The sequence below is a fragment of the Metarhizium brunneum genome, chromosome 1 (genome assembly GCF_013426205.1).
Source record: "Metarhizium brunneum chromosome 1, complete sequence".
Classification (NCBI taxonomy): domain Eukaryota; kingdom Fungi; phylum Ascomycota; class Sordariomycetes; order Hypocreales; family Clavicipitaceae; genus Metarhizium; species Metarhizium brunneum.
The window spans coordinates 8,605,417-8,629,528 of NC_089422.1; the positions used below are offsets into that span (position 1 = coordinate 8,605,417).

Below are 24,112 nucleotides of genomic sequence, written 5' to 3' on the forward strand. Positions count from 1 at the left end.
CTAGCCCCCAACACAACTCCTATTGTGGAAGGTGGAAATGGAGCAGGCAAGTTCATCAAGTAATGAATATGTAACAATGTCGGATGGACGCGCTACCGAGCCATTACGTCGGATTTTCTATCCGGCAAAGAAGACCTTCTGACTCCCAACGAGTTGAGACCCGCGTACGAGGCACCAAGATAAACTCCGCCAAAAAGGGGGGACTCCTTCCATGATTCAAATATGCATCGTCATGCTCTATGCCCAGATACAGATGAAGTATTCTGCGCAGCCACGTCCTTGGCATGTTGCGAATTCTCTGCCTCCAAGCCCCTTTTTTGCTCCTCCACAGCCACCGGAGCAATAACGTTGTCTTCTGAGAAATAATTGCTCTCTTGGACGTGAAACACCAGGACCCAGACGATTCCACAAATGCCCAAAGCATACAATCTGCGCGTGGTATTAGCCCGAATCACCCGCGTCGAGAGACGAAACAGACGCAGAAGCCACCTACACCAGCTGCAGCGTAATCTGCCCCAGAAAGCTGACGCCCTCGCCGGCCATGACGAACGAGACCATCATGCCAAACGCCGAGTAAAACTTGAACATGCCCGCCACGCGGGCCAGCACCGCCGGGTCGTTTGTCGTAGCCGACAGCGTGTACTCGACGCACATCTGGTATCCCGCGTACACGGCGCCAAAGAGGACGTAGCACACAAACAAGCCCGGCCACTCGGCGTCGGTCCAGTCGGCGCCGGCGGGCGTCCTCAGCGCGTCCACCCGATTGACCTGCAGCCAGCCGATGAGGCCGGCGCTCGCTCCCACGGCGACGGCGCCCATGCCCGCGATGCCGACGAGGCCCCGCGTCCTCCGGGACCGTATGTACTTGCTGTCGAGGACGAGCACGAGGACGGCGGGGACAAACGCCTGCGTCGCCTGGTAGGCAAAGTTGTTGACAGAGCGCGTGCGCAAGTTAAAGTACCGGGCTGCCCAGTTATTAGCCCTTGTTTTCTCCCCAACAGTCTAGGATACCAGGCGAGGCGCACAATTGACGCTGCTCACGAGAGCCAGCGCCATCTCGCAGACGAGCTGAGCCGGCGCCGTGAAAAGGTACCGGCGGTCAAGCATGACGGCCAGCGTGCCCCTGACCTCAGTCCAGAGCCGGGCCTCCCCAAAGACGGCAATGTGCGTCCCGTCCCGGCGCACCACGCGCCTCGGGTCGACGATGAGCAGGAGCGCGATGAGCACGGCGCTCGTGTGGATAGCGATGAAGGCGACGTACACGGGCGTCGAGACGCCCACCGGCGAGGTCTGGCCGACGGACAGGCCGAGCGAGATGGAGCTCCCCACGATGGCGCCTATGCTTCTCAGAATCCACTGCGTGCTGATGTACTACGTGCGGGATTAGCGTTTCGCGTCCAGAGGCCCCGGGGGAAAGCGGCGCGTGTCGCACCAGGCCCTTGTCATTTTCTTGGGCGTAGCTGAACTGGACGTAGGCGGCGGCCGTCCAGAGGAAGCCGCCCGTGATGCCGAGCATGGCGCCCGCGAGCAGCGCGAACCAGACGTTGCCGGTGCGGTCGTAGTACCACAGGCCGCCGACGTAGCAGGGGTACCCGAGGGATCCGATGGCCAGGCTCAGCTTCGGGCGCAGCATGTTGAGGATGGTGCCGCCGAAGAGGGCGACGAGGGCGAGCAGCCCGTAGAGGAGGGCGTTGGTCTTGTTGGCCACGTCTGCCGAGGACGGCTGGCCGCCGCCGGCGCCGAGGCCCGTGAGCGCCGTGTATATGCCCGGGAGGCAGAGCAAGATGCTGGCGGTGGTTAGTGACTTTTCGGGTGAGACGTGGCTGGTAGGATGGAGGGCGATGCTTACCATCCCACTAGGAAGTTTTGTGTAAATGGCCGGTATAGACTGAATCGTGACGGCAGCGCCATGTTTGGCAAGCCGGAGGGTGTGTTGCGAAGAAGGAAAAGGACGGGAAAGGTGAAGGTGCTGCTGTCTTATAAAGAGGTCTATTGGAGTTGAGATGGACTCCACTTTCTGATAAGTGAGGTGAGATGCTGGCGGGACGTTGCTGGTGCTACTTGAGGTGAAGCTACCTGCTCGTTTGGTCGTTTAGCTGCATGTGCAGATCGACACGTCAGAGCGCTGGAATGAAGGGCCATTGGGAGCGCCGCTTGTTGGGCCTGCATCTTGGGGCCGGATCTACTAGCCGGTGAATTAGTCGCGGTGATGTCGATCCAGGATATTGCTTGGATAACTCGCTAGCAAACGGCTCATGTCGCGATGGTGTTCTGTTGTCGAGTCTGGTCGGATATTAAAAATAAACCCCGGAAGGGATTATCCATCGCATTGGTGGATTCTGTCAATTTGTTTCCCCCGACTTGCTTCGATGCGGGGATCCTGGTCTCTGGGGCTCCTCAGAAACGAGCACGGGGAAATAGTGTAAGTGAGGGGATTGCAATCGATGTAAAAAAATTTAAAAAAAGAGAGAGAGAGAGAGAAAGCAAGAGGTCCTTTAATATAAAGGCGGCGTAGTCAATTTAGTTGATGAATCATATTGATAAATCGTAATTGATCTAGGGAATTCTTTAGGAGCTGAATCAATCAAATGACGTCAATCCATAACAAACTGCTTCTGCCCCGAACCGGAGGCCGATATCCCTGTCCGGCGGGCATAAATTGGACTCAGGGTGCCGAGGAACGGAGCGACTTGCATCTATCATGACTTGTAGAGCAACGGGCCAGATGTACTTTCTCTACTCCCGCCCCAGCAACATGAAGAAAAAAATCACACGCACTCAATATACATGCAAGTATTCGTCAGGGGTCATGACCAATACATGATACAACAGCCTTTATGCTCGTAATGCCATAGTATTCTATAAATCATCAACTGTCAATGGTATTTACAACCCCAGCGCCCCTCGCAAAATCTGCATGTAAGCCCACACGTCCTCAAACCGCGTATACAAGGGAACAGGCGCAACCCGAATGACATTGGGCTTGCGCTTGTCGCAGATGGCGCCATTGTCCTCCAGCGCCCGCGAGACCCTGTCCAACAGGCCCTCCCTCAACAGCACGCTGAGCTGGGTGCCGCGCTGCAGAGGATCCCGGGGCGTCAGGACGGTGAACAGGGGCGCGGCGCCGGGATCGTCTCCCCCGGCCTCGTCGAGCATCTGGTCCAGCAGCAGCTCGGCGTAGGCCGTCAGGACGAGGGCCTTGGAGCGCAGGTCCCGCATGCGCGTCTTGTTGAAGACGGACAGGGCGCCCGACAGCGCCGCCAGGTCAATGGCCGACGGGTTGGAGAGCTGGTAGCCCGCGGCGCCGGGCGTCGGCACAAACGTGCTGTCCATGTTGAAGCGGACGCTCTTGTCGCCGCCGTACCAGCCCGCCAGGCGAGGCCGGTACGAGGGCCTGCCTCCTCCCACTGCGTCGCCGCCGGCGGCCCAGTCGACACGGCCGTGCCGCTCGTGCACGTACGCGCCGGCGATGGAGCCCGGCCCGGCGTTGATGTACTTGTACGTGCACCAGCAGGCAAAGTCGACGTCCCAGTCGTGCAGCCGGAGCTCGACGTTGCCGGCGGCGTGGGCCAGGTCCCAGCCGACGACGATGCCGCGCGCCCTGGCGTAGGCCGTGATGCTGGCCATGTCGAACAGCTGGCCCGAGTAGTACTGGATACCGGGCAGCAGGAGCAGCGCGGTTTCCTCGGCGTGCTCGTCGATGGTCCGGAGGATCTTGTCCGTGGGGATCAGGCTGTTGTCGTCGGGCTCGATCTTGACCATGCTCTTGTCGGGGTCGTGCCCGTGCCAGATGACCTGGCTCTCGATGGCGTAGTGGTCGCTCGGGAAGGGCTTCCATTCCAGAATCACCTTGTGCCGCTTGGCGGTGGGCTTGTAGAAGCTCGCCATCATGACGTGGAGATTGATGGTGAGCGTGTTCATGATGACGATTTCGTGCGGCGAGGCCCCGACGAGGTCGGACGACTTCTTGGCGCAGTCCTCGGCCATGTCCTGCCACTGCGTCAGGGGCGAGTTGTCCATGTCGGTGAAGTGGCCGTTGACGCCAATCGAAGCCCACGTCTCCAGCTGAGCATCCAGGTACTCCCGGACGGCCCGCGGCTGAGCGCCGAGAGAGTTGCCGACAAAGTAGAGGCACGGCTTGTCGGCATCTGCTGGCTGTCCCCCTGCGCCGTTGATGCCATTGCTGGCTGATTGTCCTGATTTGACCCAGTCAGCAAGGTTTCATCCCGAGCCGCGGTTTCACGGTGTTTTGTGAAGAAGGAGATGAGATGAGATGAGACGAGATGAGATGAGTTGGGACATACCTGGGAGAGAACCATCCAAGGCTCTCTTCTTTAGGGAGCCTTTGGTGGGCAGCACAAACTCATCCCGCAGGTGCTTGAGCTGGTCTTGTGAGTCGAGCTTTTGAGCAAAGGCCAAGGTGTTTGCGTCAGCGGGGAACTTGGCGGCTGAGCCGTTCCGCAGCCGGTCGACAAAGGAGGCCAGATCCATGGCGATATGTGAGGCGTGACGAGGGCGATGAGGAGTGAAGGGACGGAAGATGGCGAGAATGACGGCCGCGTCGGACAGCAAGGCCACGGAGTTGGAGATTGGGGAGACGAGGCAGTGCGGAGCAGCACAATGCAAGTCACGAGGGTAATCGAAGGCACTTTATGGTTTCGACGTACACGTTTGCTTCCCCCGTCGTCTTGGGAGGCTTGCCGATGTCTCTAAAAAAAGGCTGGAGGGACCAATGAATGCCGATTTCACTGCGGATGTGCTTTGCTACAGTGATTGCGGCTGTGACTCCTGATGCAACTGCGCATCGGAGATTCGGGGCATTGAAATAAACGGGCGACCCACACGGAAGTATTTTTTTGGATTTCAGTCCCATTCCGTGCGCGCGGGCTCGACATCCGAGCTTCCGTCATCCGAGTACCGCAACAAGCCGCAAGTCTCTATCCATTCAGCAGTCAGTCCCCACACTTTGCCCATTTGGATACTTGCAGGCGAAATGATTCGCAGGAACCGCATGGCATCGCATGGCGGCCATGGCACGGAATGGGATACGGGCATGGCCGGGGGACTGTCGTCACTGGTCAGCAGACATGCAGGTCCGGATGGAGTTGGTTTGCCCGGCATCTGCGAGTCATGGCCTGGGCGCAGCGAGAGCCTGCCTTATCATTCCATGTCACTGCGGATCATCACAACGGCCCCGGAGCGGATGCCGCGACTCGGATGGCGGACGGAAGACGCATTACGCATTACGCAATACTCGAAACAGCAAACTCGTCCAACTATGTCGAGCATATTGATTTGTATTTCATCTCTGTACATCCCTAATCTGCATGTTGTCTTGTCTTTCACAACAACTGGAATTTGCTGCTGATGGTGGGCTTGTCTTAACATCGCCAAGTGACACCGAGACCATCATAGCCGCACAACAACACATCATAGCCCGTGACACATAATGTCACCTCACGCCGTGCTGTCCGGCACCCCCTCGAATGGAAAGCCGACAGTCGACTTGAGCAAATTCGCCGTCACACAAAACGCCTTCCTGCCCGCCACCAGTCCGCCCACGTCTCTCTCCGATTCGTATTATGAGCCCTGGGAACTCATTGCACAGCATCTGCCGGCATTGATCGAGAGCAACCGGATTCGAGACTCCGTCCGTCAGCTGCCCGTGCTATCCACAGATTGCCTCGTCTCCGAAGCGGAATGGAGGAGGGCGTATGTCATCTTGGCCTTCATGGCCCATGCGTATATCTGGGGAGGTGAAAAGCCCGAGCAAGTAAGTAACCAAGCCGTCCACGCCCTCCGTCGGAAGCCAAACTCTGCTAACCTTCCAATCCCAGATCCTGCCGCCGCAAATCACAGTCCCCTTCCTGCGGGTATCGAGCCACCTCGAAGTCCCCCCGGTATTGACCTACGCGGGGGCCAACCTCTGGAACTTCTCCTGCTCCGGGAGCGACTTCACAAACCTGCACAACCTCAGCCTCCCCATCTCATTCACCGGCACCGAGTCGGAATCGTGGTTCCTGCTCATCAGCGTCGCCATGGAAGCCAAGGCAGCCGGCATCCTGCAAACCATGATGGCCGCCCTCGAGGCCGTCAAGACGCGCGACTACCCCGTCATCGCCTCGGCCCTCGGCCAACTACGCAACTGCATCGACGGCGTCGGCGCGCTCCTGGAGCGCATGTACGAGAAGTGCGACCCCATGGTCTTTTACCACCGGATCCGGCCCTTCCTCGCGGGGAGCATGAACATGGAGGCCGCGGGACTGCCCAGGGGCGTCTTCTACGACGAGGGCCACGGCAAGGGCCGCTGGAGGCAGTACCGCGGCGGCAGCAACGGGCAGAGCTCGCTGATCCAGTTCTTCGACGTGGTGCTGGGCGTCGAGCACCGCACCCACGGCAAGCCGGGGCAGGAGAGCTTCCACGCCGAGGTCAGGGGGTACATGCCCGGCCCGCACCGGCGCTTCCTCGTGCACGTCGCCCGGATGGGGAGCATACGGGAGCTGGCGCTCGCCGAGCCGGCGACGCCCGAGCAGCGCGGGCTGCGGGAGGCCTACACCGCTGCGACCGAGGCCCTGAGCGAGTTCCGGAACAAGCACATCCGGATTGTGACGCGGTACATTGTCCTGCCGTCTAGGCAGCCCTGGACGGGGGGGCCGCGGACAAACCTGGCGAGCTCGTCGTCGTCGCGGGGGGGTGAGCAGGGTCTCATGGGTACGGGTGGCACGCAGTTGATTCCCTTTTTGAGGACGTCGAGAGATGAGACGGCCGAGGCGGGGAAACTGGCACGGGAAAAGGAGTAGAGTGATGGACTGTGTCGCATTAGCTGGGGGTGGATAGAATTTGCGTCATGTATATATTCGATGACAGCGTGGATGATGTATTTAGCGAGACGAGGGAGCAGACGTCGCGGGGGGCCATGGCGTCATGATTTAATACTGCATAATTGGACACATAGTTGCCCCGAATTGGACTTGGGGGCGATTTTATACTCTTGGTGTTCTGTTTGACAATGTGGTGCCCGGAGGCGACAACCGTCAGGGCTGTACGGTGCATTACGGGTTGATGTAGCCTGCTGCGCCGCGGCCCGATCTCGTAGTATGCCTTTACGTGTAGTTGCGCGTGCTGGAAATATCCTATGCTTAGCAGAGATATATGCCGGGATACGAATCATAGTGAGTTTGCGTTTATGGCCGCGTCCTGCGCTTGTTGATTCTATGACGAATCATGAAGAAACCCTATCGCGTACTGCCGTATTCTGTGGTAGACGTTGGGAAGGAGGAGAAGAGAAAAGTTACAAACTCGCCAAAGAATGAGAAGAATCCGACTATTTTACGAAAGGATTTTAGTCTTTGATCAAAGCTGATATTACGTTGTGAAGGTTTCTCTCTTGGAAAAGTCAGACTCTTCTTGAATAAAAGCGCGAGCAGTTTCAGAGTGGCGTGCATTTGTTGAGTCAAACAGGCTAAAATTGAATATCCGCGGGGCTTTTATTGAAGGATTCAGAGGTCCGGAAGTCCCAAAGGTCATGATATTTGCCTTTTCTAGGGTTCCAGGTTAGGGCTAGGAAGAGGGTCATCACAGGGGTCCTCAAGGGCTCGGCCAGGGTATAAAAAAGCCTGGTCCAATCCTCCGGATTTTCAGGTCTTCAGTCTTGGACCTTCAATAATTATCAGAACCATCAATTTGACCCTTCTATGTGTAACTTTGCACTGCCCCGAATTGCTGTTGATAACTCGACAGCATTTAAAGAGCTGAAAGTGCAGGGAATAAGCACACTTATCTGGATTTCATTCTTAAATATAAATTTAAGCCCCTAAATATGCCGGGCAGACATCTCTATTTGATAATGAGCTCTATGTAGTAGATATTGGCATCTCTGCAAACTGTATTCCTGTATCTCGTTAATAGTACCACAGGACCGCATGATATATTAGCAAGACCCCATATATGTAGTAATTGATTGTAGACCACCGAGCACTGTACCAGACCTATTATAATGATTCCATGGCCCGTGTTACAGCTGGCAAAGTCTGGTGATTACCGCGCTGGGCAGAAGCATCACCAATAACCATGCCATTTGTTACACGGAAATGGCCCCGTTACACAAGGGCTACGGTCACGGGGTTAGGGCAGAAGACCCTCACCAACTTCTTGTATTTATAGAGGCCTTTGGCCCCTCAAGGCCTTAAGGAAACGAAGGACCTTTGATACCAAAGACTGTTATTAGATGAATTTGAGCCATGTTGCTCCAAGCCCTCTATTGAGCCCCTGCCACACCGTTGTCCTGTCTGCCTTTGTGTTGATGAGGCGCAGTGAGGCGGCAGCGACAGTGGCAGCAGCAATAGGAACTTTAAAGAGGACCATTGCGAATTCTTTGCGTAGAAACCACGTGAGAGTAGACCACTGCGTATATTATCATATAGTATTAGAGGAACAATAAGACGCGAGAGAGTGTGTGCGACGGGAGCAGGGATGCCGGGCTGGGAATGATTGGCTTTGGTTTCATCATCATCATCAGGAAAACAAACAGCTTCAGCGACTGGGAAACTCTCCCCTCAGCATCCATCTCTGTTTCCGGTATACATGACCAGGACACAACCGGCATTGGTGTCAGGTTCGGCTGTGCCACAATGGCACACGGAGCATGGGCAGTCACAATCTCGTCATATACAGCCGACACAGACACGGTTCGAGGCGACGCTAGAGTTTTGTACAAAAGATTGCATAATTACTTAAATATTGAATTAAATAATTAATATAATAGTGGAGCTGGTGGTAAATATAGCTCAACCCATACCTCCCGGCCTTTGGCTGATGCTACCCCTGGCAGTCAACAGCTCTCATGTGCAAGGGGTGGCGTGATATCTTGATGTAGTCGAGGCCATATTTCCCACCAGACCCGGTATCCAAGTACGTCCTTCTACCCTGGCCCTACAGATAATGTCTGGTCAACTGGTAGTGTAGGTCCCGGACTCTTGGCTACTTGACCGGCTGCTCCTACTACCACTGTCTTTCCTTTGCGCACCTTGGCCCGCCTCCAATGAGACACAGGGCTGGCCTATAGTCGTCAACTCTGCCTCCGCACTGGTGTGCGCAGTACAGTCCCCCGGCGCAGTCACCATGCTTAGAACAGCCCTCGCCCTCCTTCTTGGGCCGGGGTTTGCAGGTGGGATTCCCTGCAATAAGGCACTCGACCGAGCCGGGACCGTATTCCTCCATGGCACCGCCGCACTGGTGTTGGCAGAAGAACCCACCCTCACAGTCATCCGACTTGACGCACTGCTCGCCCTGCTTCTTCTTGGCGGGGGGCTCGTCCTCGAGCTTGAAGGTCTGGGACACCAGCCAGGGCTTCCTCTTGCCGTCCTCGCAGACAAAGGCGGCCTTGTACTCGCCGGCGTCCAGCTCGGCGAGGTTGATGGTGACGGTGCGGATGTCCCGGCCCTGGGTGCGCTCGGCGTATGCCCATGCCACAAAGTCCGCCGTGTAGGGGTTGCAGGCGTCCGCGGGCCAGACGCCAACCCACGGCGTATAACCGCCGCACGGGGGGTTGGGGGCAAGGTAGTCGATGGCGATCTCGGTGGCCGTCACCCGCTGGGCCCCAATCTCGTTTTTGCTTCCGTCCATCTGGCGGCGGCGGAGGGAAGGCTTGCCCAGGGCCGGCTGCAGGGCGCCCAGCAGGAGCACGGTAGCGCTTGGTAGGAGCATGTTGGAAAGAGGAGGAGGGTAGTGGGTAGTTGTGACGAGAAGCGATTAGATGTTGAGATGGATCGATGGATGCTGGCTGGCGGTTGAGACGACGAGGAGCCCGCGGCCATCTTTTATATTTCGACAAGTGAAGCTCTTTCGCTTGCCGGAGGAGACGAGTACTTGGTCATCAATTTCCGGACGCACAGCGGCCCTCTCGGCGTGGCATGACTCGGCATCGTCTTAATCACGATGCTATGCAAATTAACTCATGCAAAGTGAGAGGCTGGGGGCCCCAGAGCGGGTGCCGTGCTGTTCACTTGAACTCGCGCAGATGATCTCATTGTGAGTATAATACGTTTGTGGCACATTATTGATTCTATTAAAACCACAGGCATAAGGGTGTAAGTAGGGCAAGCGATCAACTCACACACGATGCTGCATATTCCTTGTCACACAATCAACAGTCTTAAAACATCGATGTCATCCGTCAATATTCCACGAATTACCAATTCTGAACTTTGAATACTGTCTGGTCGCACACTTTTGGCCTAGCTGCGTAATTTTGTGACAAATACGCAGCACTTGAGCCGAGAGGGAAGCCTTGGCATGAAACAGTGACAGACTTAGACTTGATCCATCATCTGGTCCTGTTGGTTCAATGTTGCATTTCATTCCATAAACATTCTGCCAAAGTGCCCCAGTCACCACGTCTTGGGATGCCAAGAGCCTATAACATGACAATGATATAGTATTGTGGCTCATCGATAATACCCGTTCGTTAAGAACTGCGGCGTCGTCGGCGGGGGCCCCGATAAATTAGGCCCAGCCCGATAAATTAAGTCCCGGTGCGGTATATTGGGCATGAGCACTATATATGTGACCAATCTGATTTGGTGAAATGCCAGGCCCAATAATTCATTGTACCTTGGCTGTAAAAAACGCCGGCTGTCAACTGGTCTGGTGGGACATTCGGCTTTAATTGAACGGACTTTTTCACCAGGCCCGAGCAGCCTCGGGGTTCGAGCCGCCTCATTTATTCAAAAACGCGATTTCCCATGTTTTATTTAAAGTCACACCTTATAGTTGGCCGGCTAGTATTCCGGGCCACTTGAAATTGGTCACATGTTGAGGAAAAAATTCCCCTACGGCTGCCTCGTTGTGCACAGCCCACATCGCGATGCCCTTTATCAAGTTATGAAGAACGCGAAAAAACAAGAAAATAAGTAAAAATAGCCACTTCCATTGCATTACAAGGAAATCACATATAAGGGTGTGGCAGACTAGATGTGTCTATCATCTTGTGGAGCGATGTGGGTGACAGCGCCCATGCATGCCAATACTGACTCGGTAAATTATATTAAATTATTATTGATTTTCGGCTCCTCTTTCAGCAACCCCAGGAGTCTTGGCACAGGTCGGCAGATAGTGGCGATCATTCCGATGGTACCGATGGTAACATGACACCGGCCGCCTCCTACTGAGAGAGTCGGAGCCAGGTCAAGAGAGTCAAGTGGGCGGCGCTGACAACGATGGCGATGATGGCGATGATGAGGAGAATTGGCAAGTCAATGCTATACTCCGATTCTGCTTTTTGATGGCAATGGAGGACGTTGACGATGGACAAGGAGGCGCAACGTTGCTTGTCAACATGTGGGCTTTCTGGCGAGAATGGAACAAGTTCGGGCGGTCGGCCACTCATACGACGCGCCAGGCGTCTTATTGAACCGTTGAAGAAACCCTGCCTTGTTTGGCCCATGGGTACCAGACATAAGGCTAAGTCTAAGCCGTCGATGTAAACGGACTACCCGCCAGCGACTAAGTGGGTAAACTATGTACATGTACTTCCTAGTCCACTTAGTTGCCAACGGACAGCGTCTCTCTCCAAGTGAAGCCAAGACGGAAAGGATCGACATCTCGTGCCGCACGGGGTTACACGAGGACTACAATCACGGGACATCGGGCAGAAGACCATCACTGGCTTGTTGTATTAAAAGAGCTCTTTGGCCAAGTAGGCCTCAAGGAAAACCAAAGACCTTTTATACCAAAGACTGTGAATAGATGAATTGAGTCATGGTACTACTTCAAGCCCCTGCCCCTTGTCACATCTTGTGGGACGGCAAGCACCACTTGATCTAGGTTCCTTACTTAAGTAGGTGCATTTTCCCGACGAGGCCCCTGGGTAGCCCCTGAGTCAATGTGTTGTTCAGAACAGCGGTTATCTGGCCATCTTGAGATGATCAGTGCACGTGGGTAGACGATATGTACATGTATTCTGCTACGTACTGCACTCGCGGGCTGAACGCGCAGCTGATTTGATACATGTTTGCAGTAAAGACGCCAACGATCCCCCCCCCATGGTGAGTATGCGAAAATGCAGGGGGCCGGCCTGAAGGCAACGCTCGTCTGGTACTATTGATGAGCCCTACAGGGCCAAGATCCAAGCAAATGTCCCCACTGCACATCCCTTACGTCCAAGAAATGGATACATCTGGTATCATTCATATCTTTGATGCCTGGCTGTACCGCATCTGTGCTTGGTGGCATCGTTGCCAAACACCTGTGCCGCTGAGCCTTCAAGCCCGAGTCCATCGGGTTATTCACATGATGCGCAAGACGTCGCGTCGCGTCGCCTCACCTGTCGTACTATTCACCCGTTTAGTCGAAACTCGTAACTTTTCCCGTTTCCGCCCTGGACATTGCCCGCCTTGATGCCAGTATAGATGGACCAAAGACGGAGAAAATGGACAGCCTCGATCCCCCCACACGTCAACGTATCGACATCTTTCCTCAGTGAGCAAGCGCTTTTGCGTAAAACGCAATCAACTTTGGCGCCGACTCTGCCAAATCGTCATACAAGTCAAAGTGGTTTTTCCCCCGAATAACAAACAGCTCTTTCGGCTCCTTTGCCGCCTCGACAGCCCCCCTGCTAAAATGCAGCGTCTCCGCCTCGGCGCCCGCAATCATGAGCAGCGGCCGCGGCGCAATCAGATGCGGCAGCTGGAAAGAGTCGTATCCAATCATCAAATCGTAGCTAGACGGCGGGACGCGCTGGTCCGACCGGACATGGTGGCCACGCCGGGAGCCGTAATACGCAGCGGCGGCCTTGAAGAAGGACGGCGCCTCCTCCGGCACCGCAGATGCCTCGGTCTCAAACATACGCGGAGCCTGCGCCTTGGGGTCGTTGGCGTGGGCGGTGCGCCAGTCGCCCGCCGCCTTGAGAGCGCCGGCAATGGCCTCGGGGGACTCCTTGTCGTTGGCTTCGTAGAGGCCGCCGTTGCGCGTCATGCGGCCGACGCAGGCGGCGCTGACGGTGGCGAGGGCCTTGATGCGGGCGTCGGACTGTGCGGCGTGCGACGAGTATCCCCCCGATGCGCAGATGCCCAGGACGCCGATCCGCTCGGGGTCGACTTTGCCGTGGAGGCGCGTCAGGTACGTGACGGCGGCCTTGTTGTCCTCGACGCGCTGGCGAGGATCTTCGAGGCCGCGGGGCTCGCCGGTGCTCTCGCCCTGGTAGCCGGCGTCGAAGGTCAGGGCGTAGAATCCGGCCGAGGAGAGAGCCCGGGCGTAGTCGGCGGCTGTTTGTTCCTTGACGCCCGTCATGGGGTGGCTCACGACGACGGCGGCGCCTTTTCGGTCGGGAGACCCGGCGGCCGGGGCGTACAGCTCGCCGCTGATGCTGAGCGTGAACGAGGGGAAGGTGACCTTGGTAGGCGAGGACATGACTATGGCTTGTTGATCGATTGACTGGTCTTGTTGTCTTGTGGTGTCTTGTGGTACTTGTTGATGGCGTTGAGCCTCAGAATGTAAAGCCGGTTTGTTGCAGGTTTAAATATATTGCCAATGCCAACATGGCTACACCCCGTTAATGAAGCCGGAGTTAAGCTTTTTACAAGCGCCCGAAAACTTTCGCGCTTTTCGGGCGTGCCCACCATGATGTTTGGGGTGGTGTCTCCTGACTTGATTGATTGGATTGGATTCTTGGGCGGAAGCGCCACGATGGCGGAGTAGATTCGTTCCAAGGTTTGAAGCTCCTACAAAGGTCCGCATGCCCGTGCAAGGATAGCTACACAAATGTCTCATGAACCTTAAACGATAGGCATGTAGACCATGAAAACCTGATTTGACTCCCGCCAGTTGTGGTCTCCGGTTCCCGGAGCCAATCACCAATAGCATCTAGAATGAAGAGGCGGGGTTTGACAACGAATTTTTAGCTCTAGAGTTCGGCTTGTCCAAAAGTTCTTCGAGTGGCACTGGGGGCAATGGGCTTTATGGCTTTTCTAGTTTAAAAAAATGTCGTTATAAAGGCGTATTAGACCAGGGCGACGTTTTCAGGGAGGTTCTCAAAGGGGCAATAAAAATCTGGCCGACTTCCGCCTTTACATCACGTGGGTTCTCTTTTCCAGGCACTCATTTAAGCTGCAAAAATTTGACTTTGCCTGCGCGATTGAGCTTCGACCAGATGAGTGGACGCCTGGGATGCCGACGAGGTCACACCGGACAATGTAAGAAGATACGTTCGCTGCTCACGGGGCCTGGGAAGACCACACAATACAGCCCTCCTACTGTCCAGTTCATCCACGAGTCGGTGCGTGAATCCTTCCCTAATGTCGGCATTTGTGATATTTGGGCGGATGTTGCTTAGCTAGAGTTTGAGAGCATGAGCCATGAACGTCTAGCCTATTACTGCCATGTCTACTTCGAGCTCAAGTTTGACTTCAATAATCACCAAGATATGAGAGACCTGATACTCTACAATAGCTTACTATATCATATAGACCGGGCGGCGCTACAAATTCCTCAAGATAGTTTCCTCAAGGCCTTCCCTCTCACTCAATGGATCCAAAAGCATAGCATGCTCAAGCCCATCCCGAGTCCGGAACTGTATGGGCCCTGCGCAGATCTGCCGTATATCCTCGCAGATAGAAACGGACCCAGGCTCGTCGAGATGGTACTTGATCGGGACTCGCAAATAAATGTCAGAGGCCAGAGATATGGGTACCCCTTTTATGCGGCGTTGGTACATGGCTATGAAGACGTAGTTGGAGCCCTCTTACATCAAGGCAGACGTGTACAAGACGAGAGACCATCATGTGCGATTGTTGCTGTGGTGGGCAGTCATGAATGGACTTGATGCATGGTCAAGATTCTCCTTGAGACATGGGCGGTCCATGTGAACGCAGAGGACAGCAACTGCCGCACGGCACGCTGGTGGGCAGTCTCTCACGGTTTCGATGGTATTGCAAAGACACTGGTAGCAGCTGGGCGAGTGTCGCACGACTTGACGGATTTTGACCGTCGCAGCCTTTGTTTTGAGGAGGGTTAATGAAGCCTCGATTTATCCTCGACTTGGTCGAGGGAGAGCAGTGACCATGCAAAAGGACGACCACAATCGGATGTGTATCTGTTGTGTAGACTACAAGTCCGTATTGGACCTATAGAGAGATATTCGTCGTGTTCCAATTTACTCTAGTATTAATATCTCAAACGTGCATACCAAATGCCAACCATGACATTGTGGAGAGCGATATCCAACAGGCCAAATCGCAACATCCGGGAAGAGCCAGCGACTGCTTCGCTCCGAGTATCAGGGTGGAGAAAAGTCACTTTAGACTCAATAACATTGAAGTAGTACAGATGTCAAGTTTATTCAGCTATTTTTGGCAAAAAGTCCGACCCATCCCTCGTTGCTGTGGAGCATCTCAGTCAGCCATCCCGACTGACAAGCCGACATGCTTTCACATGTCAACTCGACTTCCATTGGTCCGGGTTCTTGCCCGTGATTCTATCGCAAAGCCACCGCAAAGACGAGTTGCCGGTCCATGCACGACAACATCGTTGTGACAGACCAAATGTGTGGCTCACACTTCATGTCTGCGCAACCTATAATACAAAGAGGTATAATCTACACTGACCGAGCCCCTGCTCACCGTCTCACGCTGTTCTCAAAACCCCGGCTCAATTCTTGGTCAATGTGCGAGTGGCCACGACGTTGCCAATGACGTATTCGACCTTGAGCTTGTCGCCCTCGAGGGAAAAGGTCACAGTGTACGGCTTGTCGCCCTCCTTGTGGAAGACCAAGGCGTCGTCCTGAAGAACGGCCGTGGTCTGGACCATGACGCCGTCCAGTCTCTTCTCGGCGAATTCCTTGCCCAGCTCAAACTGGACCTGGTCCGTCTTGAAGGTAGTCATGGTCTTGAAGGTGATGACGTCGCCCTCGGCAGAGAACTCAATCGTGGGTGTCTGCGTCTTGGCAGCCGTGCGTAGAAAGAAGCTGATTTCTGTCTTGGGCGTTAAAAACCATCGACTGGTTCAGGAGCCTAGTCGCATCAGGGGGGGAGAAACGTACTGAGAGCGCATAGGAACGCGTCGACATTGTCGCACGACTCTTGGGTCCAACTGCCGTAGAACTTGTCCATTTTGGTATTTGTAAAGAGTCCGGTGCCTTTTTTTTACAAGATGCAAGTGAGATCTGGTTGTCAGACTTAACGTTGCAAAAGACAATCAAAGCTGCCGCTGGGAACGAGGTCAAGGGTCTTCCCCGGAATCCCCGCGTCCAGAATGCGGAGAATCGAGGCGCTTTAAATACATTACTCGTGGGCAGGAGCCAAGAGGAGGATTCGAGGCACTGCCCACGACATGCCGCGGCACATGTCAAAAGTTTGTGGTTTTTGTGGTCAAGATCTGGGGCGCTCACCGGGGGTTTAACCAAAACGGACAACGTCCTCCGAGAGGTACTTTGCCTTGTTAGTGTCCACTGCCGCCGGCCCAAGTATCTGCCCAGCCCAGTTTCAACGTAATCACAAGCTTTTTTTTTTTCATTCATGCTCCTGAGAAAATCCATGTGAATCAAAGGTGAGCCTGCGCGGTCGGGGGGTTGGACACCTTGGGCGACGTGCGCCTCGTGAGTGTCACACGGCGTAGGACCTGGACAAAGGTATCGGAGAACAAAGGTTACACAACAACAAAGAAAGGTATCACGGGACGGGCCTTGGCGAGGGTTGCCTCGGGCCTCTCGGGCGCACCGGCTTGTTGTACTCATAGACACCTCTGACACTCAAGGACTCTCGGAGAATCAAGGACCTCTGAAACCCCAAATCTGATTATGAAATTGATGTTTGAACCCAAACGTTCCAATCGCAGTGCCAAGCATTCACAATAAGCCTACGTCTCGATGGTCATTCCAGAACGATTGTTGGCCGCCGCAACATAATGCCCCCATGTAATCAGCTCTTTGCTGCAGTCCTCCTGGTCGATGCTGCATTCGATGAGACTTGGTCCATCCATGTGTGCCTGTGCCAATTCAATGGCTTCAGAAAACTCCTCGACCGTATCTGCTTTCAGGCCAAGCGCACGTCCTCCCGTGCCAGAAAAGTTGAACGCCTGCACGAGGAGGACGTAGTTCCAATTATAAATCCGATTGTACACCCCGGCGTGCATCTCCGCCTCGATCGTGTATCCTTTATTGTTCATCAGCACCAGAATCACGGGAAGGCGGTGCCTCACCATCTGAGACATCTCTTGAGCCGTCACTTGCAGGGCCCCGTCTCCAATCAGGACTATGATTCTCCTTTCAGGTTTTGCAAGCGCGTAGCCAAACGACGCCGGTATCGACCATCCGATATGGCCCCATTGCATTTCGATTTCGAATGCCGCCCCGGGCGGAAGTTGCAGTTGAATGCCGTTGAACCACGAATCTCCTGCGTCCGCGAAAACCGTCATGTCCGGCCCGAGAAGCAGCTGCACCCGTCGGGCAACCTCCTTTCTCGTGAGCTCCCCGTAGGCTCCGTGGCGCTGGAGTGGAATTTCCGGCCGCAGCCGAGCGTACTCGGTCATTGAGCTGTCGTTCCAGGCGACTGTATCTGCCAAGCCGACCAGCAAGTCGCACATGGCGACGCCAGTGAAGCAAGTCGTCACACATGTCACAGCATCCGCGTCAATGACTACCTGCGGCACGTTGGACACGGCTGTCCAACCGACCGTGCTATAGTCTGTGAACAAGGTTCCCACGCATATCAGACCATCAGACCAGTTGACGATGCTGTCGGCAGCGAGGGTGCTCACTTGGCCCCAGAAAACTCCGGCAAATTGGGGGTGTGTCTCGGGGAACAGTCCCTTGCCCGCTGGCTGAACCACGACCGCGCAGCCAATGGCTTCTGCCAGGCGGACGAGGCTTTCCTGGGCTTTGCAACTTCGTATCTTTGGCCCGGCGAGAATCACTGGCTTCTGCCGCGTCTCAAGATATTCCCTAACGCTAGTAACCGCAGCGGCAAGGACAGACCCAACGTGCCGATCCCCAGCGTCGAGACCACTTATCGGTCCGGGTTGCACGCACCTCTCGGTGGACAGGTTGGTAGGCAGCTCAATGTACCCGGGTTTTTGCAGCCGGATACAATTCCATACAACGCGGTCAACCAACTCGGGAGCTGATTTGGCATTCCGGATCGACACGGCGCAGCATGTAATCTTCTTGGCCATTTCTAGCTGGTACGTGAAATCGTGCTCCCCGAGGGTGTGGTGAAGCAAATGCTGGTCCTTGTCATGCGTATTCGGTGCTCCGCTGATGAGGATGACGGGAAGATTCTCAGCGTAGGCGCTGCCGATGCCGTTGAAGGCAGAAAAGGCCCCTACGCTGTAGGTGACGACGCAGACTGCGATGCCGTTGGCTCTGGCGTATCCCTCGGCAGCTAGAGAGCAATTCAGCTCGTTTGTGCACCCGACGCCGGTGAGTGATGGGTGCGCGCCGAGCCTGTCCAGCAGAGCGAGGTTGTCGCCGCCGGGTACTAGGAAATGATGGCGTACCCCTATTTGAGCGAGCCTTTGGGCAATGTAGTCGCCAACGGTGAAATTGGCCATGATGAATGACTGAATTTTCGGTTCAGACAAGCTTGACCATTTGTACTGAGCCTGCTTGATACACCTCGATTTAATGTTTCCAAAGGATGTTTTTAGAATGGGGTATTGCTATGACACGCACAAGCTGGATATCCTCCAATGCGCAATACACGGGATGCCTGCCCTGATTAAAATGGTTTTAGCAAAAGATGCTAATGATGAATCTTAACTTCTTTTCTTTCTCAAAATGAGATGATGGGATAGGCTGGTAATCAAATGGCTATTGAAACCAGCGTCGAGCGTTCTGGTGGCAAAGGACACGATCAGGGGACATCCTCCCACCACAAACGGGATGAACATCGGGTGTGCATTGGTTTAACCTTGGAAATACGTACGAGGCTTGCTGATGTCTACATCCAATAGTCAGAAAATCTCGAACCTTGGTTGGACGCCGAAACGTCAATGGCGGGGACCACGAAGCATGAAGCCACCATTTGACGCGACATGGGTCGGTTTGTTTCCACGTCACGAATTCTATCATCATATGATAATAAGGCCGTGGCTTTCATGCCACAAATTCTATTACCATGCTGTCGTAGTACGTTAATCGCTTCCATGCTTCGATTGCAGTGACCACAAGGTTGGCGTCATATGATTATTTTGATCCTACTAGTGCACAAATGTGTCATAGATGAGGTAAAATAGGAGGCTTCAAGCGCACCTAATTTATCAGCGCGCAGACTATGGCTACGACCATCTACCGTTGACTTTATTATCATTATCCACAGCCTTATTAAATATATAGGGGTAAACATAAATTCACCAGTGCAATAATACGCAGTATCCCCAAAGTAATAACACTATAAGCAAATTTCAAGTGCCAGCCGAATAATGGCCCAGGTTGATGAGGGAAGCAGCAATGGTGAGTCGTGCAGAATGGCTTCAAGTAGAGTCCATCGCCGAACATTATCAACAAGTTGCAAGCTCCGATCTACGAAAGAATTCCCGTCTAGTACTCGGACCTGACGAGGTTCTAGTCCACATCTTGTACTCTGGTCTGCCACACTGACCTGCATGCCATGAAAGGCGATTGGCTCTTAAACGCAAAGATGCGCTTGTTGGTGGCCTAGGATCGTTGGCAACCCAGTATGCTAAGGCTATGTATGGGTTTGCGTACCTTTGCTGTGGATAGTGGAGCAGAAAAGGGTGAGTGTTGCAAAACACTTTGGTGCTGAGACTTCTATTGATTATATTCAGTCGAAGGACCTGGTTTACGATGTTAAGGCACCACCACCAGATGGCCTCGGCTCTCACTCAGCGCTGATGCTCACTGCCAATGAAACCGTCCACTGGTGGAATTGTATAGAGCAGGGCTCGTCAAAGTTGCAGTCACGGTGGTTCCGCTTAACAAGTTGCCTGATGTGTCTGATTTGATGTCGTTCAGGGATATCATAGGATGATACGTTGTCTATACTTCTAGATAAAAACTAAAATAAGTACTGCAGTTGAGAAGCCAAGTTATGCGCATTGGGCTAGAATATTACATTAAACTTGCTCGTCATCACCAAACAGAGGTTTGTGCCTCTGCAACCTGATTGGCTTAGTATATGTGAGCTATTACGACTAGATAATAGCTAAAATACAAATTACGTAGAAATATTTCTCAAAATTTGCACTCTCACTGCATCATCGTGTTAGGCAGCCGCTGACAAATTATCTGCATTAGAGTGATGTATGGGAATACATCTTTTAACTATTCGGCCTTATATAACGGTCAGAGTAGAACTTGATACATGTGATGTATACAAAGAGCTCGGTATTCTCGGTCGTCTCTGCTAGTCTTTACTGGCAACCAGCCAGATCTAATAGCAAGTCTCGGTACAACTCAGCTCCGATCTAGAATGTCCAACTGCGATTGAGTCTCCGGGTAGTTGATTGTGGTGAACGAGCAACTAGTATCTGAGAGGTCCATGTGCAAGGCCCTTGGATAGATATACTTTTGCATTGAAACGGAGTGTAGCTGTGTGTTTCTCGTCGTACAGTCCAATTCGTTCCACTACTCTCATAACGGCTCTAACCATCATGCATACTAGACGCCACAATATGGACTTCTTGCGGTATCACGCCACTATCCGTCCTGAGCAAGAACCAGACCTTTTCCACTTTTCCCAACACCCTCCGTAATTTGGTGGCTCACATCCTACGCCACTTGACCAGCTGAACTAAATAATCGGGCGGTGGTAGAGGGTTAGGGTTAGCTACGCTATTCGTATTGCTGAGCCGCTATCAATTTTTATTGATACCTATGACACCTAATAAGAGCTCCGACGAGCGTATTCAGATTATCCGCAGTAACTTTAACCTCGTCCCGTTGTCATTGCCCGCGAGTTAAACGTAGACCGGCTGATCTATCTCCAAACCGCCAAGAACGGTCACTCTGGTACCAACCTATCTTTCAGTTGAGAGTATTCGAAGAAGCTCAAGTTCTCAGTTGTACTGGCGGGCTTAAAGTTCCTAACAGCACATCCAGAATCTGGGCCGTATATTGCATAAGACATTAATACTCTTGAAGAGATGCCGCTGGCTTAAGGGCGTGTGCCCAAGTTCAAGTCGCTAATTTGGGCCTACAGTCGTTGTACTGCTGCTTGAAGCAAGCATTAGGTCTTCATATAAATCCAGCCTGTTTGTAGGAAACCGAGAGTCTCCCATTCTGTCTAAAACCGTCCAACAATGGTGCCGTGTATGCTACGTTGTCGAACCAGTATTCCGTGCACTACAACTCACAAATAGATACTGGTGATGGTTCAAGCCGTGTCTGCGTATTATAACGATGACATTTTCTAGGTTTTGACTTCGTACAGTAAATGCTGCTACTTCATGGTCTGGAGATATTCAACGTTTTCAACTTGCAACAAGGTTCTTATTCTCAGACGCCTCCAGGGTTCACTTGGATAGCAGAATCGACGCCCTTGACAATACCGGAGCTCGCCGCAGCCGCCAAACCCCCAATCAACAACGTCTCCGCAGAGCTGAAAGCAGCTGCACGGCGAGCTAACCCCATGCTCGTCGCCTTAAAAAACCCGAATAGAGTGAGCATGGCAGCAGTGAGCCCAATGGAGACGAAGAGGGCGGCCTTGACCGCGAGGGCGAAGTACGGAATCATCGGAATAAGGCCTCCTAAGTAGACATGGCGAAAATCAAACAGTCAGGAATACATGAGTGGGATAGGTCGGACCGTTTTTCTGGCACTGCGCCCGGATGGATGGCCAACACTCACCGAGAAAATACGCAAGGCCCATGACGATCGCAGATAGCCAGGGTTTCAATTGCCCCGGCCGTTCTAGTCGGAGCTCAAAGTCCATCATGAACTAGCACCATGTATAGGCATCCGTTAGAATCTTGATGATGAGGTGCCGATGCTGGGGAAGGGGGCATGAAACCTGAATCCATGCATCTGCGTCACTTCTCAGCCGCCGCGCCAGCGGTCGGAGCTCCTCTCTACCAACACCGTAGCCTTCGAATATCTTGACCATAATCTCTTCTTCTTGATCGGCCGACATGGTGACCTGGCGACGTTCGCGGTCAAGCTCGATCTGGTAATGCTTCCTCTCCGTCGAGGTGGCCAAGTACGCTCCAAGCCCCATGCTGATAGAGCCAGCAAATAGTTCAGCAAGACCACCGACAATGACCAGTTTCGAGGAGCCGATTCTGTTTGAAATTTGTTAAGAGTCAGTCGCGAGTCGCTCGTTGGAATAATGCGCCCGTGGTGGCTGCAAGGTCGGCTTACGAGGACAGCCCAGCCGTCAGGGCGAATGGCACCGTGAGGCCATCCGCAAGGCCGATGATGGCATCGCGCATATATCCACTACTGATTTTGTGCCGTTCGATCAGAGCAGTTGAGTTGTCAGCGGACGGCCTGTTTAAGAGAGCCCTGGCTGTATTGGTCGGGCTTTGATGGACATGGTCGGCCGTAGACATTTGCTGCACCCTGAGATGATAGTTGAGCGTGTAAGCACCAGTTCACCACCGCAGTAATTTCTGTCTGCGCTCCATAATAAAGTACCGGAAAAGACGCCCTGAGACTTGCCAGCCCGGTCTAGGGCGATCCGGTCGTTGGAGCCAGCGCCTCCAGCGCCGCCCATGGCACCAGACATCATATGACCGCGACCATGTCCACACTAGTTTAGCAAATTATAACGACAATGCAAGATATGGCCTAGCCACCAGTCAAAATCTCAGTCATTAAACGGGGAGATATGGATGGATGTGTTAGCGTAGGCTTTAGTATCTAAACGTCATGTCCTGGAGTTGTGCCATGGCAAACGTCCTAACTTCAACTCCAGAGTATATTCTATGCCTAAAAGTCGATTCTAATCTTCACGTTAACTGTGAGGGAACATGTTTACAGTTCATCACCATGATCATCACGTAGCAACCCAAAGCCGCTCAGATTCGGTCTATATTTCGACTTGTAATTGACTTTTCTTTCTATCCATTCTTAGTTAATGAAAGCACACTTTACCCAAAGGTCCTTGACGGTTCGTAGTAGCGCACGCCCATCTTCGACTCTTGTCGTCCTCGATAATAGCCGCGCCAACCATGTCTTTGCACACATTTGGCGGCGGGCTGTTTATAAAATCAGCCACAAGGCCAGCGAATCCTTTAACGTCGACGCTATGGTCGATCCCGAGGCAGTACATTTCCTTGTCGTCCGCCAGCTGCACAAGCTTCGAGGAGCTAAAGGCGGTTATCTTGCCGAGCATGCTGGCCGTGGTTGTGTTACGGGGGCAAACATGGATGTGGACTTGCTCCATGGTTCTCACTACGACCGGGTTCATGGCGAGAGCCTCGGACGTCTTGTCGAATTTTTGCTGGGCGAAGAGCCAGGCTTCGTCGTGTCCGGCATTCATTTGGCGAATGCCGGGGAGGAATTGCGTCGTCGTGACGAGATTGTGATCGCCCGGCGGCGTTTCCAGCAGCACCCACACCGGCGCGCCGTATTTCTGTATCGTGCCGCTATTCTGGCAATTGAGTGGGTGTTGCAGGCAGTTGCAGAGAGTATGGAACCAGATGCCGCATGCGGCGCAGTCGGATTCGCTATCCTCGCAGCCTCCATTGCAGTTGCGTATGTTCTTTGTGGGTGTGACTCCGCACCCGGGACACGGTGTAGAGCAGCCTTTGGGTTCTGGGCTGCAGTCACAGGTGCCTATTACATCCATATGGATGAGTTGGCTCGTGTTACAGTAGGCGGCAGCTCCAAAGTCGATAAGGGAGGCGGAGAGGAGTGCGACGAGAGCTGGCTTGATCTGCATGATGAGTGATTGTACCGAAGCGGTCAAGGCTGAATGAAGGTATAGTAATAATCAATAAAGATGGGCGTTTGGATGTTCTTGAAAAGGCACTGCTGGAGAGAATAGGACTCGGGCTTAAACATCTTGAAGTTCAAGAGGCTTTTATACATCTGGTTATGATTACTGAATATATGCGTACCGTTGTATCCAAAGGCCCATAGAGGTCTAGATCTAGCCATTTGGACAATTCACGGTCCGGCCTCGTGGTGGCACTCAGGTTAGAGACGCCTGGATTCTCGACT

General features: G+C 53.6%; 9 protein-coding genes across 9 annotated transcripts; 1 reads left to right on the forward strand and 8 right to left on the reverse strand.

The window, feature by feature from the left end:
• Positions 1-230: 230 nt before the first annotated feature.
• On the reverse strand, positions 231-1,911 carry G6M90_00g026280 (uncharacterized protein; the record flags this gene model as incomplete). The annotated part of the gene is made up of 5 exons (XM_014692469.1): positions 231-429; positions 494-965; positions 1,026-1,371; positions 1,433-1,787; positions 1,850-1,911. 5 exons carry the CDS (start codon positions 1,909-1,911, stop codon positions 231-233), a joined length of 1,434 nt encoding a protein of 477 aa, XP_014547955.1.
• A 975-nt stretch (positions 1,912-2,886) lies between these two features.
• Positions 2,887-4,491, reverse strand: kyn-1 (Kynureninase 1; the record flags this gene model as incomplete). Its single annotated transcript, XM_014692468.1, has 2 exons — positions 2,887-4,196; positions 4,305-4,491. 2 exons carry the CDS (start codon positions 4,489-4,491, stop codon positions 2,887-2,889), a joined length of 1,497 nt encoding a protein of 498 aa, XP_014547954.1.
• A 958-nt stretch (positions 4,492-5,449) lies between these two features.
• Positions 5,450-6,800, forward strand: BNA2_0 (Indoleamine 2,3-dioxygenase; the record flags this gene model as incomplete). The annotated part of the gene is made up of 2 exons (XM_014692467.1): positions 5,450-5,773; positions 5,838-6,800. 2 exons carry the CDS (start codon positions 5,450-5,452, stop codon positions 6,798-6,800), a joined length of 1,287 nt encoding a protein of 428 aa, XP_014547953.1.
• A 2,200-nt stretch (positions 6,801-9,000) lies between these two features.
• G6M90_00g026310 (uncharacterized protein) lies at positions 9,001-9,705 on the reverse strand (the record flags this gene model as incomplete). The annotated part of the gene is made up of 1 exon (XM_014692466.1): positions 9,001-9,705. The coding sequence occupies one exon, from the start codon at positions 9,703-9,705 to the stop codon at positions 9,001-9,003; it is 705 nt and encodes a 234-aa protein (XP_014547952.1).
• Positions 9,706-12,474: 2,769 nt separating this feature from the next.
• Positions 12,475-13,407, reverse strand: G6M90_00g026320 (uncharacterized protein; the record flags this gene model as incomplete). Its single annotated transcript, XM_014692465.1, has 1 exon — positions 12,475-13,407. One exon carries the CDS (start codon positions 13,405-13,407, stop codon positions 12,475-12,477), a length of 933 nt encoding a protein of 310 aa, XP_014547951.1.
• A 2,235-nt stretch (positions 13,408-15,642) lies between these two features.
• On the reverse strand, positions 15,643-16,103 carry FABP_1 (Fatty acid-binding protein; the record flags this gene model as incomplete). Its single annotated transcript, XM_014692464.1, has 2 exons — positions 15,643-15,965; positions 16,034-16,103. 2 exons carry the CDS (start codon positions 16,101-16,103, stop codon positions 15,643-15,645), a joined length of 393 nt encoding a protein of 130 aa, XP_014547950.1.
• Positions 16,104-16,848: 745 nt separating this feature from the next.
• cfp (Pyruvate decarboxylase) lies at positions 16,849-18,540 on the reverse strand (the record flags this gene model as incomplete). The annotated part of the gene is made up of 1 exon (XM_014692463.1): positions 16,849-18,540. The coding sequence occupies one exon, from the start codon at positions 18,538-18,540 to the stop codon at positions 16,849-16,851; it is 1,692 nt and encodes a 563-aa protein (XP_014547949.1).
• A 2,905-nt stretch (positions 18,541-21,445) lies between these two features.
• Positions 21,446-22,497, reverse strand: G6M90_00g026350 (uncharacterized protein; the record flags this gene model as incomplete). Its single annotated transcript, XM_014692462.2, has 4 exons — positions 21,446-21,696; positions 21,797-21,887; positions 21,960-22,227; positions 22,307-22,497. 4 exons carry the CDS (start codon positions 22,495-22,497, stop codon positions 21,446-21,448), a joined length of 801 nt encoding a protein of 266 aa, XP_014547948.2.
• Positions 22,498-23,021: 524 nt separating this feature from the next.
• G6M90_00g026360 (uncharacterized protein) lies at positions 23,022-23,831 on the reverse strand (the record flags this gene model as incomplete). Its single annotated transcript, XM_066129963.1, has 1 exon — positions 23,022-23,831. The coding sequence occupies one exon, from the start codon at positions 23,829-23,831 to the stop codon at positions 23,022-23,024; it is 810 nt and encodes a 269-aa protein (XP_065985719.1).
• Between the last annotated feature and the right edge of the window lie 281 nt (positions 23,832-24,112).